The following is a 17238-nucleotide window of genomic DNA, read 5'->3' on the forward strand; positions in this document are numbered from 1 at the left end:
ATTGCAAGCAGGCCCTTCAGGGAAGCAGAGCCGGTTCTAGGTGCTCTGTGAAAGGGACCCGCCAGGACCTCCAGCCGTGCCTCCAGCATTGCCTCCAGCACCGTGGCTCCTGGGAAGCAGCCATTTTGCATTGCTGAAGCCATCTCAGGGGAAGAGGGAAAGGGAGGGGAGGAGGGGGAGGGGGAGGGAGAGGAAGGGGGAAGGGAGAGAGGGAGGGAGGGAGAGGAAGAGGAGGGAGAGGGAGAGAGGGAGAGGAGAGAAAGGGAGAGAGGGAGGGTTGGGGGAAAGGGAGAGAGGGAGGGGGAGAGGGAGGAGAGAGGGAGAGGAGGGAGAGGGAGAGAGGGAGAGAGGGAGAGGAGAGAGAGGGAGAGAGGGAGGGTTGGGGGGAAAGGGAGAGAGGGAGAGGAGGGAGAGGGGGAAAGAGGGAGGGGGGAGAGGGAGGAGAGAGGGAGAGGGAGAGAGGGAGGGAGGGGGAGAGGCAGAGAGGGAGAGGGGGAGAGAGGGAGAGGGGGAGGGGAGAGGGAGAGAAAATCTTTCTTCTGCTGGTTCACACCCCAAACAGCCACAACAGCTGGGTCTGAGCCAGGAGCTTCATCTGGGTCTCCCACATTCCCACATGCATGTAGGCACCAAGCATTTGGGCCATTTCCACTGCTTTCCTAGGTGCGTTAGCAGGGAGCTAGATCGGAAGTGGAGCAGCTGGGATTTGAACTGCTGCTTGTAGGGGACGCCAGCATCGCAGGTGGCTGCTTAAGAAGCCGCACCACAACACCTGCCTCTTCCTGAAATTTTCCTGTTTGGCTTGACTTTCATACTCACAACTGTAGTAATCTGCTCTCCACAGCCACCCTCCAAGTGCACCTGTTTCCGCTTCATTCTGCAGCGCTCTTGTCAAATGCAGTGATTTTTTTCCCCTTTAAGTTCTCACTGGTCGCCCTTTAAAATCTTCCCTTGGATTTATGGATTCTCTCCTCCTCTTCCATCTCTTCAACATCTCCTTAATCTGCTTTTCTTTGCCTATTGCTTAGTGAACTCATTCATTTGTTAAACATCTGTTGAGCATCTGTAGGACGGTAGGCAGGAGGGAAGTGACTGAATGAGTCACTGAATGAATGAATGCATAGTTTCTGCCTTCACTGACATTGACACATGACAGACATATAAATGGGTAATTAAAATCTTATGCGGTAATGCACTGATAGCGGTTTGACAGAGTGCTGGGGAGTGGGGGCGGGGAGAACCCAGCTCATCCTGGGCCAAGGGCGCCCCAGAGGAGGTTTCTTCACAGAGGAAACACTTGGGCTGTGTTAAAAAGGAGAGTAAGCCAGAATCAAAGGAAACGAGCAGGTGGTGGGTGTGGAAGGACTTCCCAGGAAGAGAAGAGGCCCCGGCAAAAGCAAGAAGAGGCCCGGCAGGTCTGCTTTGGTGTCCCTGAAACAAAGCTTGGGATGGAGCTTGGCTGGTGAGCGGCACCGGGGCTCAGGGCCCTGGCCTCGCTGTCCCGGCACTTGCCTTTCATTTTGCAGGCAGTGCAGTGAGTTGAGTGTGTGTAAACTTCGCGTTTTACGCTTGTGAGCCCATCTCCAGCACCTTGGCTCATGGGCACGGCCTTCCTTCTGTCTCCACAACATAAAAAGTTTAATGGATTTCCTGAAGGAGCACATCTCACCTCCCATTGTCAGCAGATTCGGGCCCATCCTTTTGAAGGTACAGAGAGCGGAAGTCCTCTTCCGCGTGTTCTCAGATGTACCGTGATGACTTCGGGCAGCAATAATGGGACCTGGAGTGGGAAGGCTGACCTGTTTCTGTGCTTGGTTATTGCAGGTGCTGCCGCATGACAGCAAAGCTCGAAGATTTTTTGTTACAAGTGGTGGCCTCAAAAAGATTCAGCAAATAAAAGCAGAACCTGGCTCTCTCCTTCAAGAATATATCAATAAAATTAACAACTGCTACCCAGAAGAAATAGTAAGGTGAGGAACACAGACTTTGGGAAATGTAATATTCCAGACACAGGGCATTTCGTCATGGTTAGGACACTATGTCCTATGTCAGAGTCCCTAGCTACAGTCCTGGCTCCAGCTGTTGCAGGCATTTAGGGAATGAATCAGTGGATAGGAGCGCTCTCCCCCTTGCTCTGTCTGACTCACAAATAATTTTAAAAATTATAGGGGGTCAGCACTGTGGAGCAGGGGGTTAAAGCCCCAGACTGCAGTGTCAGCATCCCATATGGGCACCGGTTCGAGTCTTGGCTGCTCCACTTCCGATCCAGCTCTCTGCTGTGGCCTGGGAAAGCAGTAGATGATGGCCCAAGTTCTTGGAACCCCGCACCCATGTGGGAGACCCAGAGAAAGCTCCTGGCTCCTGACTTTGGATCTGCTCAACTCTGGCCATTGCAGCCATTTGGGGAGTGAACCAGTAGATGGAAGACTTCTCTCTCTCTCTTTTTCTCTCTCTCTCTCTCTCTGCATGCCTACCTCTCTCTGTAATTCTGTCAAATAAATAAAATGAATCTTAAAAAATAAATTAAAAATTATAATGTAGTTTTTTTTAAGTTTTATTTATGTATTTGAAAGAGTTACAGAGAGAGGGAGAGACCAGGAGAGAGAGAGAGAGAGAGATATTCTATCCGTTAATTCACTCCCCATTGGCTGCAACGACCAGGGCTAGGCCAGGCCAAAGGCAGGAGCCAGGAGTTTCTTCCAGGTCTCCCATGTGGGTGCAGGGACCCAGGGAATTGGGCCATCTTCTGCTGCTTTCCCAGGTGCATTGGCAGGGAGCTGGATCAGAAGTGGAACAGCCGGGACTCGAACCAGCACCCATATGGGAGGCCAGGCTTTGCAAGTGGCAGCTTTACCCACTACGCCACAGCGCTAGCCCCAAGAGTTGAACGTTTCTGAGACAAGTAATAGACTGCATCACACTGGATGAAATGTGGTTACGGAGCACCGAGCTTAAGTAAGAGCTGCAGACTGGCCGCCGCCTCCTTGCTGCCTCCTCAGCCCCTGCACTTGCTCCGGCCGCCCATTCTAGCCTGCAAGCCCTTTGACAGCTAAGGGAGCCTGAGAGGTGCCAGTCCATCATGGGGGCATGGATTTGAAGCTCTCCGGCCAGGGCTCACCACTCACAACGTCTTTACATTTGCCCTGCACTTTGACAACACACAGTCATGTGCTGCCTAACAACTTTTCAGTGAGTGACCAACTGCATACACCAGGGTGGGCCCAGAAGACTGAAAACTTCCTGTCGCCTGGTGCTGTTGTAGCCACGGCAGTGTCATAGTGCACGGCTCAAGCCTTTGCTTGCGGTGCTGCCCTACGTGCCCTTTAAAAGCGTGGTGCATCCAAGTACGGGCAGTACGGAGCACTGGCGAGTGGCTTATGTATGTACTACGCTTTTTATTGTTGTGTCAGAGTGAACCCCCTCCACTTAGAAAAACTTCCCACAAAGTGAGCCACGTGATGCTGGCAGCAACGTCATGCATCTTGTGTTACCCCCTCTCCCGATGCCATCAGGAGGCCACACTGAGTGACTGACCTGCACCGTTTAGGTTTGACTAAGCACTCTCAGAGTCACACAATCATGAAATCACTTGATGACACATAGCTGGTAGCTTTACCCATTACCACACAATGCTGGCCCCAAGAGTAGGAGATATAAACTTCAGTTTTTAACATGTACATGTTATGTAACTTTTATCAGTTATTTATGTGTTTATTTTATTTAGCATCAGTCGGTTTTAATATACATGGTGACAGCAATTTTAAAGGCACAAAAATAATTTTAAGATTAAAGTTGTTTCCTCTTCACATATATTGAGTCACTAAATTCTTTCCAGAATTGCAAGTTTATGCTTACATACACACACATTCATATATAGTGTAGCAAAGTAATAGTCTATCATAACATGCATAACTACTACTATATATAAGATATACATGGGGCCAGTACTGTGGCTCACTTGGTTAATCCTCCGCCTGCAGCACTGGCATCCCACATGGGCACCGGGTTCTAGTCCCGGCTGCCCCTCTTCCAGTCCAGCTCTCTGCTGTGGCCCGGGAAGGCAGTGGAGGATGGCCTAGGTGCTTGGGCCCTGCACCCCATGGGAGACCAGGAGGAAGCACCTGGCTCCTGGCTTTGGATCAGCACAGCGCACTGGCCGTGGCGGCCATTACGGGGGTGAACCAATGGAAGGAAGACCTTTCTCTCTGTCTCTCTCTCTCACTGTCTGTAACTCTACCTGTGAAATTAAAAAAAAAAAAAAGATATACAAATATATACCAAAATAGTTTGTATAACCTAAAATATGTGTGAAACCACTAAATGAAAGAAACATGAAACTATTTTATCAAGAAAAATAAAATGGATTTTTATGCATGGAATATATGTCTCTTTAGGGAGAATGTCATTTCATGTAAACTTAAAAGGACTTTCAGTTCAATTTTGTAACATAAACAAAATTAGAGGAAAATGGAAAGAAAGCAAACTAAAGGGCTCCCAAATGGACTGGCCTATTAGAATCAATCAAGGTGCTTGCTTTAAAAGAAGTTTTTTGTTTTGTTTTGTTTTTTTTACTACTCTCTTTTAGAAATATTTCAACTGAGCACTGGAGGAAATTAAAAAAAAAAAAACTGTGATATTACAATTTAATCAAGTGCTTTGTGAAAATGCCATCGTAAATTTTTAGCTTCTTGAGTTCTGTGAACTAGGATAATCATTTTAAAAACTAGCTGATTATAGGAGCAAGAGTGTAGATGAGTTGGTTCCTGTCCCAGCTCTGTGATACCATCTTCCTGCTAATTCGTACTTTGGGATGCGGCAGCTGATGGCTCAAGTAATTGGACTCCTGTCACCCACATGAGAGACCTGGATTGAGTTCCTGGCTCCTGGCTTCAACCTGGCCCAGCCCCACTGTTGTAAGCATGTGGGGAGTGAACCAGAGGATGGGAGATTCTCTCTCTCTCTAAAAGACTGAGAGAGGAGGAGAGAGGGAAATAAATTGAAGTGAATCTAAAATTCTTTAATTTCTTAAAAGAATTTGCTAATTATGAAGAAGAATTTTGGCTAGCTTTTTCCGTTTCTGATGGTATCTTAAAGAAGTATGTGAAACTGTCTTTCTACAAAAATTGTCAAATGTAATTTTAAATGGTTTATTTTTGCAATTATTAATTCTCAAGAAGTACTTGGTGACAACTATTAGAAGGGAATTCTTTACAGAACAGCTTATGGGTGGATCCATTCTCTCACATGTTATCAGCCTGAATGTTGATTTCACATTGCTTTCCAGTTTTAGTGATCTTTAGAAATGTTCTAGAAAGGCAAGCGTGTAGGAGAGAAGAGGCCCAGAGCAGCCTGGAAGCCCCAAGCTGCGGCCTGGCTCCTCCACACCCACCAGGAAGGTGTTTTGTGAATTCCTCTGCCTATTGGATGTCCGCCCAGGCCCAGGAGGGGAAGTGGCTTTGGGGACACATCTGATTTGGGGAAGGAGGCCTGCCGTGCAGCCTGGCACTCAGTACATGTCTGGCATCCTGACCATATAAATGACAGCCCCCAGTCTGCATGGGTCTGTGTGAGGTTACTCTCTTCAAGGCCATTCAGAATTGGGACAGACAGCAGCCCCTGAGAGCCGGAGGCAAGGATTCTCCCTCTGTTCCTTTGCTTCTTTCATGCGGGTATGGCTCATAGCTAAGGCTTAGGTGTCAAACAGACCCTCATTCCTATCTCAGTAGCAAGTAATTACTGCCTGACTTGGGAGATAATATTTAACCCTTTAAGCCACAGTTCTGCATCTGCAAAATGTGGATAAAGATAATTACCTGTTTCATAGAGTTAGAATTAAATGAGATAATGTTTAGCCAAAGGGCTTACACACAGGAAGAATTCAATTCAGTAAATATCTGTTACTGTCCTCTTTTAACGCCTCTATTTTCACTTCTCTTTCTATTGAGATTAAACAGCATTAGGGGGATGAAATTTAATGTTATAAAAATGTTGGAAAATGATGTAGCAGTTCTTGGCCATGTATTTTTCACTATTTATTTTGATGATAAATGCACATCAAGCAAATTTTTTGTTCCTTTTTTTTTTTTTTTACAAATACAAAAAACATAGATTGCTCTGGTTAGATTCAAATTGCCCTTTGTGCTAATATAGGATTCCGGACTTTTTCCTGATGAGAAGCGGAGCATCAGATAGGTACTGGTCGGACAGGGGCTTTCTGGCAGTTAGTGGACAACTTGATAATCTCCATCTGTGGTCTGTTTGCCCCTCTGAGAAGTGAGGCAGCGCGAGCGGTGTGCTGTGCAGGGGAGGAGAGGGAGCTGAGTGCTGAGCGCATTTCCTCCCAGTGGGAATCCTGGAGACTGTGCAGTCCCTTTGGTCTTTGGGTTGACAGGCATGGCGGTGGCAGTTGGCTTGGGAATAAATCAGTGAGACCTCAAGAATTATCGACAGATCCTAACTGATTTTTAAAGAGACCTTTACTTTAAAGCAACACTGTCCAATAGGAATAGAATGTGAGCCACAAATATGATTTCAGATTTTCTGATAGCTACATTTAAAAAGTACCATGAAACAGGATACATAAACTTCAATTGATCTGTGTTAACCCAATGTATGCAAGTATTATAATTTTAACTTATAATCAATATAAAATTATTAATGAGTTACATTTTGATAATAGGGTTCTAGTATCTAGTGGATATTTTATCACTTCTAGCATATCATAATTCAGACACTAAATTTGATCAGAAATACTTGTATTTGGATTATGTAAAATTTGCAGCTGAAAAAGTCAACTCATAAGTTGTTCTAAGGATGCTTAAAAGTTTTATAATAATTTGAGTGTTCATTTTAAGTTTAATTCAGTTAAATTTCAGTTTTTCAGACCCACTAGTCATATTTCTAGTGCTCAATAGTCACCTGGGGCTAGTGGTTACCATGTTAAACTGTACAATTTTAAGCGAGTTTTAAAAAGCCTACCTCTTGCATTTATGTAAGAGGTATCAATTTGGTGTTGGACACTTTTTTTTTTTTTTAAAGATTTGTTTATTTGAAAGGCAGTTACAGAGAGAGGAGAGCGATCTTCCATCTGCTGGTTCATTCCCCAAATGGCCATATTGGTTGGAGTTGGGCCAGGCCAAAGCCAGGAGCCAGAAATTCTATCCGGGTCTCCCCCATGGGTAGAAGGGGTCCAAGCACTTGGGCCATCTTTTTTTTGCTTTCCCAGGTGCATTAGCAGAGAGCTGCCCCTGAAGTGGAGCAGCCGGGATGGGATGCTGGCATCACATTGGCTTAACCTGCTGCACCGCAGTGCCAGCCCCAGGTACATTTAGAAGGCCCAGAACGGTGAGGCCTGCTTTAAAACACAGGAGTAATTCGCAGAACCAGTGGTGAACTCCTTAGCATAGGTCCACTTTGAAGAAACCTACTGTACAGGACACCTGTTTGAAGGGTAGCAGCCTTTAGAGGAGAAACTTGCTTCAAGCGAGTTTTACAAATATGATTATTTTTAAATGTTTTTTAAAAAATTTTTAGTTTGTATTTATTGATTTGAGAGGCAAAGAGACAGAGAGCTCCCATAAGCTCATTCATTCCTCAAATACCTATAACGGCCAGGGCTGGACCAGGGCTGAAGCTGAGGAGCTGGGAACTCAGTCCAGCTCCCTCACAAGGGTGGCCCAATTACTTGGGCTATCACCTGCAGCCTCCCAGGCTCTGCATTAGTAGGAAACTGGAGTCAAGAGCCCTAGCTGGGCATCAAACCGAGGCACTCAGATATGGGACACTGACATGTTAGGTACTAGGCCAAATGCCCACATGTATGAATATTACGTATCTGTTTAGCCACGACTGCCTATGAGCACACTGTTGAGAAAATACAGCTCTATTTTGCCCATCTTAGCTTGACAAATTTGGAAGAAGTTAGTATAATGTCAATTATGAGTTTCTGAGTCAAGGATCTGCTGCAAAGATAACAAAGGACAAAGTCAAGTCCCTAACGTGAGGTTTGATCTGGGGAAAATGCCTGTGAAGGTGTCATTGTTTAGAGTGCTTGGGAAATTTTAAAATTACACTTCCCTTAAATTTAAGAAATCCATCTATCATATTCTAGAATGACTGCCAAACTTCCCTTGACATACTTTCATACACATATAAATTGTTTCTATGGCACAGCATGTATCTCACATCACATTAATCAATAATTTAATATTTTCATACTAAATCACTTATGAAATGTTCAATTTATAAATGTAAATGTATATATGATGCCCAAGAACCAATGAAAATGATGAATTTTCTAGATTTATGTGGTATAAATATTTGTAAACTATTTATTAAGTAGTTCTTCAGTGTGAGTTATACTCCTAGAAATCGTTTCTATGGGTGAGCAGATCTGATGAAAACACACACTGAGAAATGATCTTGAAGGCAACCAGGATGCCTCGGTGGAATGAGGACAGAGTCTCTCTGACCAACTGTTCTCCCTGGATGGCAGTCTCTCGCCTGACCACTCCCACTCCCATACATGTTTGCTGACGTCTCCGGCCCAGTGCTTCCTTCTCTCTCTCTCTCTCTCTCTCTCTCTCTCAGTAGCCCCCAACCTCGTGCATCAAGCATTCCTGGAGCATGATTACCCAGGGTGTATTTGAGGTTTCACTTGCAGAATTTTTCAGGTACCTGCCTTGTACTGAACATTGGTGCCCATGGTGCCAAATCTTTTTCATAAACATCTAATAGCAACTTTTCTTTTCCAGGTATTATTCCCCTGGATTTTCAGATGCACTTCTGCAGAGGGTGGACAGCTATCAACCTCCTACTAACTAAACAAAGTCATGTTTTTATACCGAGACCACAAAGTCTTTGTGAATAGTAGTTGTTGAAGTTCTTCCTAAATATTTTATCTAAGTAAATAATAGATTTACTCAATGCAAAATACCTTTAAATAAAGTTTTATGCATATATGTGGAAGGTGTCCGGTGCGTAACAAATCTTCCCAGCCAGATGAATCAATTAATTCACAGGCTTTTATTGGGATTCCGCTCCCGGGTGAGGTTTCTGGTCCCAACAGAGCAGGAGCCAGGGAAATCGCGCAGCAGAGGTTGGGAAAGCTTCTTTTATAGATATAAGGCGTGGGAAAGCTTCTTTTATAGATATAAGGTGTGAGGGTTAAAGGTCGAGGCAGGTCTGATCCTCATTGGTTGACCTTTAGGCACCCGCAGGGACCTTGACAAGGACTTTCTGTCCCTGGAAGTGTGGGTAGGGCCTCTCCATTCCCTGAAGTGTAGGCCTTCTCTCCTTGCGGATCCCAAAGCTACCAATATGCAGTACTTTAAAAATTACGAACTTGAATACATGAAGAGCTATTTATAGTCATTTGTATGCATAGAATTTTATCTAAAGGTGGTTTTTTTTAAAAGGCATTAAAGGCCGGCGCCAAGGCTCAACAGGCTAATCCTCTGCCTTGCGGCGCCAGCACACCAGATTCTAGTCCCAGTCGGGCACCGGATTCTATCCCGGTTGCCCCTCTTCCAGGCCAGCTCTCTGCTGTGGCCAGGGAGTGCAGTGGAGGATGGCCCAAGTGCTTGGGCCCTGCACCCCATGGGAGACCAGGAGAAGCACCTGGCTCCTGCCATCGGATCAGCGTGATGCGCCGGCTGTGGCAGCCATTGGAGGGTGAACTGTGGGGAGCAACTGGGAGCAACTCGGACTAGACTAAGTTACTGGAATTAAGACTTATTCTATGCATCTGCTCTCCCACAATATGGCGCTGGGAGAGGAGAAAACAGCTTCTACACAGCTGCCTCCAGTTCAACCAATAAACAGCAGGACCTGCTCCTGATTGGAGGAGAGCAGCATACTCGGCGTGTGGGTAGCAGAGTTGGGATTGGTGGAAGAGGACTATAAAGGAGGAGAGAGACAACATGCACCAGGAACATCTAAGGGGAACATCTATCTGAAGGAACACCTGAGCAGCCCCCGAGAGAGCCGGCCGGCGGTGTGCCGCTCCCCTGCGGAAGTGGGGAAAGTGGCCAGGGGGAACCGCCCTTCCACGGAGGTGGAAGGGCCGGTAGCCAACCCGGGAAGAACCAGCAGCAAACCCGGGGAGGGCCGAGCAGACGAAAGAACAGTGCAGGGTCCTGTGTCGTTCCTCCACGAAGATGGGGAGCGACAGTGAACCAACGGCAAAGGAAGACCTTTCTCTCTGTCTCTCACTGTCCACTCTGCCTGTCAAAAAAAAAAAAAAAAAAAGGCATTAAAGGGTTTTTAAGGCATTTGTTATTGTTCTTTTAAAAACCACACACGCGCCCCCCCCACCTGATCTAGATGAGAGATGGTGTTTGAAAACCCTCGGTTATTTATTTATTATTTTTTAAATTTTTTGCCAGTCAGAGTTAGACAGTGAGAGAGAAAGAGAGAGAGGGAGACAGAGACAGAGACATAGACAGTGAAAGAGAGACAGAAAGGTCTTCCTTCCGTTTGTTCACCCCCCAAACGGCCGCCACGGCCAGTGCTGCTGATCTGAAGCCAAGAACCAGGTGCTTCTCCTGATCTCCCATGGAGTGCAGGGCCCAGGCACTTGGGCCATCCGCCACTGCACTCCCCGGCCACAGCAGAGAGCTGGCCTGGAAGAGGGGCAACCGGGACAGAATCCGGCGCCCCGACCGGGATTAGAACCCGGTGTGCCGGCGCCGCTAGGCGGAGGATTAGCCTAGTGAGCCGCGGCGCCGGCCAACCCTCAGTTATTTTGACCAGTTCCTCACAGGCACAGAGAAGGAAAACTGGCCTTGGGAGTTACACAGAAAAATACAGAAGGGAAGCAGTTCCAAGAGGAAGCTGATGGGAGGCACACAGGGCTCGTGAAAAAAACTGCAGTCCGTGGCGAACGCGGGAGGCGGGCTCCAGGCTCCCCTCCTGCGGCTGTGGGCGCTCTCTCCTCCCTGAGCTCCCCGGGCCCAGCGCGGCGTGCGGCGTGCAGCGAGGGGAGGCCGCCGGCCGCTCTCAGGGCCGGCCGGAGGCGGGCTCCCCCACCACCCCTCCTCGCTCGGCCCTCGGCCCGGCCGCATTTCCGGGGATGCGGGGGTCGGGGCGGGAAGCTGCTCACTAAGGGGCCGTGAGGGTTTCGGTAACATCCCAAACACAGCCTTGGCCGCGTCCTGGGCCCGTGGCCGCCCGAGGCGTCGCCGCGGCTGGTTAGGGACTGTGGGGTGCTCAGGGTCATCTCCCCGAAGAGGAGGCGCCGGGGGCCCGGTGTTCCCAAGTGCAGCTTTCCGTCTCCTCCCTTGTTGTTGTTCTTGCTCTCAAATGCCTTTCTTCGTGGCATTTTCGGAGTTCGTCTCTGACTGCTTTGTTATGTCTGAAAAACTGCGCCATCCCCACGTTGCCCGATTCTTCCGGCCTTAGTCAGGCGGGGATGGCTCAAGATTTCATTTTCCTAATACTTCCTCGGGCCTATTTTGTTTCCTCGCCGCGATTTCTTCAGCTCTGGAATAGGAAAGAGTAACTGTTTCCAATTTGCTGCCTTCCTGCCTGCCCAGTTTGCCTATGAACCTTTTACCAATCTGAGGAAATGAAGTCGTTTTTCTCTTTCTTCTCGAAGACCGTGTCTTTGACAGCCGTGTTGTCCATGACAGAAATTTCTATAGGTGAAAGCCCTCCTAGATATTATTGGACGCTGAATTTCCTACCATATATTTTTGCCGTTATACTTTGTGCTTGGAAGTTTTCCCCTTGAAAGTTCATTTCATAATTGACAAACAGAACTAAGAAAGTAATGTAATATTTAATAGGGCTCAGATGGGTATTGTAATTTGATCATATACAATTTGGAAATTTATGCTATGACTACGTTCCTTAACAATGTTTCTTTAAGCAAGATAAAACTCCTTACTTTTTGAAGTCTATTGTGAGGTGTTTTTTTTTTTTTAAATATATTTCGTTTGTGCTACAGCCAAAACAGCATCTACCATGGGCTATGATCTCTGATATCCTGTCCCCTGGTTTGAACTGTGTCATTTTCTGATTCTCTGTGTAGACCAGCCCCTGTCTCCAAGCGCCCTACCCACGCCCAAGTTTACTTCAAAGGGCATTCTCGTTGGGTTCGGTAACCTGGATGAACAGCTGTTTTTTCAGTACTTTGTGTTCAGGAATAGAACTGATTGAACTCAACTGCTATCATGTCAGTCAGGTTGCGGAAAGAGTGGAATCAGCGGTTCCTGGAAAGAGAGGCTGAAAACCCGGCTTCCAGGTCCGCAGTAGGGGCGACCCTACACGCTCGCTCACTCACCGGATGCTTGTGAAAACCCCATGCAGTGGAGCAGGTAAGAGTCTGTAAACTGTTCTGTACAAGCCTGATCAGTGACTTATGGGAAATCTGATAACCAATGACAGATGGACACCCTATGGTCCGCAAGTGCGCAGTCTCCCCCAGGCCCCCAGCTCTTAGATAAGAGGAGTTTAAGCTGGATGATTTATGATAAAGAAAAGCTACATTTCCTGCCCTCATGGAGCTTTCTAATATAAACTCATTTGTCCAGACACCGAGAGTAAAATAGGCACAAGACACTGAACATGAAGCAGGCATACTTAATTTAGTATGTAAAAACAAAGGACAACCTCGTATTTACAGGACACTGACCTGTTTTTCTAACCCTTTTCTCTCGAAGAAAACCCTGCCCCTAAAGAAAGGATGAAAGGTTTGCTTGTTTCAAAATTTGATTTGAGGTCCTGCTCAACAGAAACCCTGACCTTAAATTCCTGGGCGAGGCCATCTCCAATCCACCATGCTGTGTTTAGAAGCTGACCTTGAAAGCAGGAGGAATGTTTCTGTTGTGTTTCAAATAACCAGCCCCTGAAGACTGGCATTAGCAAATGTTGAGGCTTAGGTAGACTCTGGCTGATTTTGCCACAAAATTCCCTGTTCAGAAAGTATTGATTTGTAGCTATTCTGTTTTTTTTTTTTCCCAGAGATTAAAAAGATCAAATGACAGTCTTAACTATTGCATTTCCCAGTTGTCGAAGAGATTTTTGACTTTCAAAATTGGATTTGTTCAGGCATTTTACTTTCTAGTATGACTTCCTATGCTTTGAAAGGGCCTTGGCAGGTCTTACAACCAGGCACACGGTCAGGGATCATACTTTAAAGAATGGCCGGCTTATTGATTGTGTAAATATCACAGTTTTAAAAATTTAGGCAATATATGAATGGATTTAAAAAAGCAAAAGCATCACTCCAGCTGTCACAATCCAGAAAAGCATCGACACGAACAAGTTAACATAATTCCCAATAGCTCTCTAAGGCTTTGTATGATGAAAACATTGTAGAAAAATATATTTATGTTATGCACCTTACTTTAAAATAATAGTGACAGTCATTTGCTTATTTGGAGGATGGATTTCACTTTTTCTTCTGTGGCTTAGGAACAAGTGTATCCTCAGTGATTGATCGAGGGATCAATATAAAATATTTATAAATGGGCTCCTTTTATTCATGATTGATATATTTTCCACACAGGTTTTCAACAAAGTTAGATTAAGAATATTACATGAGCCGGCGCCGCGGCTCACTAGGCTAACCCTCGCCTTGCAGCGCCGGCACACCGGGTTCTAGTCCCGGTCGGGGCACCGGATTCTGTCCCGGTTGCCCCTCTTCCAGGCCAGCTCTCTGCTGTGGCCAGGGAGTGCAGTGGAGGATGGCCCAAGTGCTTGGGCCCTGCACCCCATGGGAGACCAGGAAAAGCACCTGGCTCCTGCCATTGGATCAGTGTGGTGCGCCGGCCGCAGTGCGCCAGCCATGGCGGCCATTGGAGGGTGAACCAACGGCAAAGGAAGACCTTTCTCTCTGTCTCTCTCTCACTGTCCACTCTGCCTGTCAAAAAAAAAAAAAAAAGAAAGAAAAAAGAAAAGAAAAGAAAAAAATATTACATGTAGCATCACAGTGCAAGGTGGTGTGGTGTACATATTTATACATTAATTAAAGCTCCTATTTTTCCATGAATCTAGAACTTGTGGCAATGTACTCCTGCTCGAATTTATTCTAAAATAAAAGCATACATACACATATAATACATGCAGCTACTGATGGTGGGTGTTGTTAAAGTATTTTTGGAAATAAGGAGTCCAAGTTCTCTGCAGCACAAGCAGTGCAGTGCGACCTGGGCCGTGTTTTCCTCACTCACTCAGGCGCCGCCTTTCTCTCAGCTGAGTGAAAGATGCCCTGTTCTCTCCCATCCCCATTGTCGCCCAGCGCCGTGGTGAGCTCGCAGGAGACAGGGTGGCCAGGGTGGCGGGCTGGACTGAGGGCCACTGCATCTAAGCTCTCAGCCACCTGTAGGGCGGAGCTGGCCCGCTGACCAGGATCAAGTTTCTGCGTGTCCTCAGCTCCTCGTTCTCTGCAATGTCCTGGTGTGCTGCGAGGGGATCGGGCTCTGCACAGTCAGGGGCCTGTGGCCAGTCCCCAAGAACACCTGGGAGACTACGCAGGCTGGTGAGGGTGAGCTCGGGGGTGCAGTGCCACCACCAGTCCAGGTGGGACCTTTGAGTAAATGGAAAAAGGGGCCCTGTCACCAAGGCACCTTATTTTTATCTGGCAGAAATTATTATAATGTTTGTATTTTGTTGGACCAAGACACTTGACTGCCATCTGCTGGAAAATTCTCTTTATAAATATGCAAATCTATGATGTCTAATATGTACACCAAGCTACGCTAGAAGTGCTGGTGCCCTTGTATAGTACACAACCTGCACAACTGTACACATACACTGAACTATATTTGCTAATCTTCTTTTTACTTGTAAATGAGATTTGGAAGAGAATTCCAGGTGAATGATGCGAATGTACAGGGGCACTACAAAAATTTTTGATATAGAAAATGTTTAAATCCATGCATAGTTTTTGCACAATATGCATCTTCTATAAATTTTTAAGGCCCCTCATATGCATGAATTTCAAAAGGGTTTTTGCACCTAAACATCTTTTAATTCTGTTCTCCATGAACTTTATGGAGTACTCTTATAAAGAAATTAAAAATGTCAAAGAGTCCAAGTTAACCTCAGTAAAAGAATCAGCATTTCATTACAGTCTTCCAAACACTTGTTCCCACTGCTTCCCTAACTTCCCACTTCCCGGTGGAAAGTATGTTCTACAATAAAACCTGCAATTTAAGTCAGCAGAGATACTAATTAAGTCATTTCTTTTGCATTTATAAACACTGGATGTAAGACCAAATTATGGGACGGATTTTATGTGTGCAAAAGCAATTTTGGAATAACCCACACAGAATTTTCATCTTAACTTTGCAAATCGGATCCAAAACACAATCTCTGAGGACAAGGTGGAACCAGATCTCTGGAAAGCAGCTCTGCTGGCTCCATCCACCTTCCTTCCTCTCAGAGCCCGGGCTGGGATGTTCACCGGTGACTCTCTCTTCCAGCCAGATAGTCTTATTGAAGAGATGATTAGAGTAACCTTTTGCACACAAAAGAAAGCATCAGGCTCATTTTCATACTTAGCAGTGCAATCATGGAAGCGACTAACTGTGAATAAAGAAGAGGGCTTGTTGATAACGGGAGCATTCTTCCAGTAGACAGCATTTATCACCCTGGAAAGGAGCCCAGGTGCTAGGAAGGGTCCTGGAAGCTTGGAAAAGCACAGGGAAGTGAAGTGGAAAAGCCACAGCTGCCATGGAAGACTGGAAGGTGTCAGGTACCTGACTGTGCCCCAGGCAAGCACCAGAGGACAAGTGACAGGAGTGCATTGCTAAGGGGTAATAGTCTTTGCGGGTCTCAGTGAAGGCCTGTCCTGTGTGCTAAGTTGCAGTCTTACAGAACTGGGCCCCTTAACTGGAACTGAGGATGATAGGCCCAGGCAGCAGTGCTCAACGGTCAGAAGCAGGGTTTGTTCAGTTATTCCAATTACAGGAAGATTGGTGTGGCATTCAGGGACCCAGTCCACAGAGAGCTGTGAGATGCTTAATAGAACCCCATGTTCCTAGAGGCAAGGTAAATGCGAAGGTGTGTGTTTACAATGCAAAAATAAATCATGATGCTGCAGGTGCTGTGGCGTAGCAGGTAAAGCTGCCATCTGCAGTGCTGGCATCCCATGTGGGTGGCGGTTCGAGTCCCGGCTGCTGCACTTCCAATCCAGCTCTCTGCTATGGCCTGGGAAAGCAGTGGAAGATGGCCCAAGTGCTTGGGCTCCTGCACCCACAGGGGTGACCCGGAGGAAGCTCCTGGCTCCTGGTTTCGGGTTGGCATAGCTCTGGCCCATTGCAGCCGTCTGGGGAGTGAACCATCGAATGGAAGACCTCTCTCTCTCACTCTCTCCCTCTGCCTCTCTATAACTCTGCCTTTCAAATAAATAAATAAATCTTTAAAAATAAGTAAATAAATAAATCACGAGTGGATGATCAGGAGGAGGCTGCAGGCAGCTGCCGCAGAGCAAAGTTCCAGTCACTAGCCCAGCTTCCGGATCCGAATCAGACCTCAGATCTGGAACCCATTTTCGGAAGGAGTTGCTGGTCCCTGTGAGAATGGTGTCTGGAGCAGCTGAGCAACTGCATTTAGTAGCGGCTTTCCCAGCATGTCAGAATCCATTTCTAACCCTCATACCAAGTGCCACACTCTGCAGCAGCCTAGATACTGCCCTGTCACTCAGCAGACCCTGTGACATCAGAGGGATGTTACGGGGGAGGAATGCCAGGCAGAGCTACTGGGAGAATCTCAGCATGGACTCCTAGGATTCTGAAGCAAGGCCGTACTCTGGGCAGTAAAGAATTGTACTTCATCTGGAAAGAGTTCCTGCAGACGGCTATGCCCGACTGAGATGGAGCATTTGACCATGGGACATCAGGTACAATGCAGTCAGGGATTGCCATCATGGTGCTGTCAGACCAAGCAAGGCATAAAGCAATCCATCATAAGATGGAAGTGGCAGACACAGGAGCGGGCATGAGCGGGGCCTACAGGGCGCAGGTAAGTTGCACCTGTTGGTGACTCAGATCTGCACTAGACTGCACTAGTGTTGACAACTGTTTCACTCTTTCAGCTGTCTCACAGCTGTAGCTGCATGGAGATGGCCCTTAGGGGCAGCGGATGGAGGAGGGAGACGTTGACCTTCATTCCTGTGGTCTGACTCGCCATTAGAGTTCAAACCAAAAATGGATGCGGCCGTACTACAACCTTACTTAGGGTGACTGAGTCCTCCAAGTGGGAGCGCACCTGATCAGCCATTTAGTGTGGGGA

The 17238-nt window shown here is 46.8% G+C and overlaps 1 protein-coding gene across 3 annotated transcripts in view; it reads left to right on the plus strand.

The window, feature by feature from the left end:
* The window catches only part of SPAG6 (sperm associated antigen 6), a 79751-nt gene extending 69021 nt beyond the window's left edge, over window positions 1–10730 (plus strand). For 2 of the 3 annotated variants that reach the window (XM_051820696.3, XM_051820695.3), the window contains 2 exons: window positions 1825–1970; window positions 8754–10730. In XM_051820696.3, the coding sequence (XP_051676656.1) occupies window positions 1825–1970; window positions 8754–8823 (216 nt within the window). In that variant the 3' untranslated portion in view covers window positions 8824–10730. The remainder of the gene's footprint in view (window positions 1–1824; window positions 1971–8753) is intronic. The other variant, XM_051820697.3, reaches the window with a different exon arrangement.
* The last annotated feature ends 6508 nt before the right edge of the window (window positions 10731–17238 follow it).

Source organism: Oryctolagus cuniculus, chromosome 13 (genome assembly GCF_051225735.1).
Source record: "Oryctolagus cuniculus isolate XC-2025 breed Fujian yellow rabbit chromosome 13, ASM5122573v1, whole genome shotgun sequence".
Lineage (NCBI taxonomy): Eukaryota > Metazoa > Chordata > Mammalia > Lagomorpha > Leporidae > Oryctolagus > Oryctolagus cuniculus.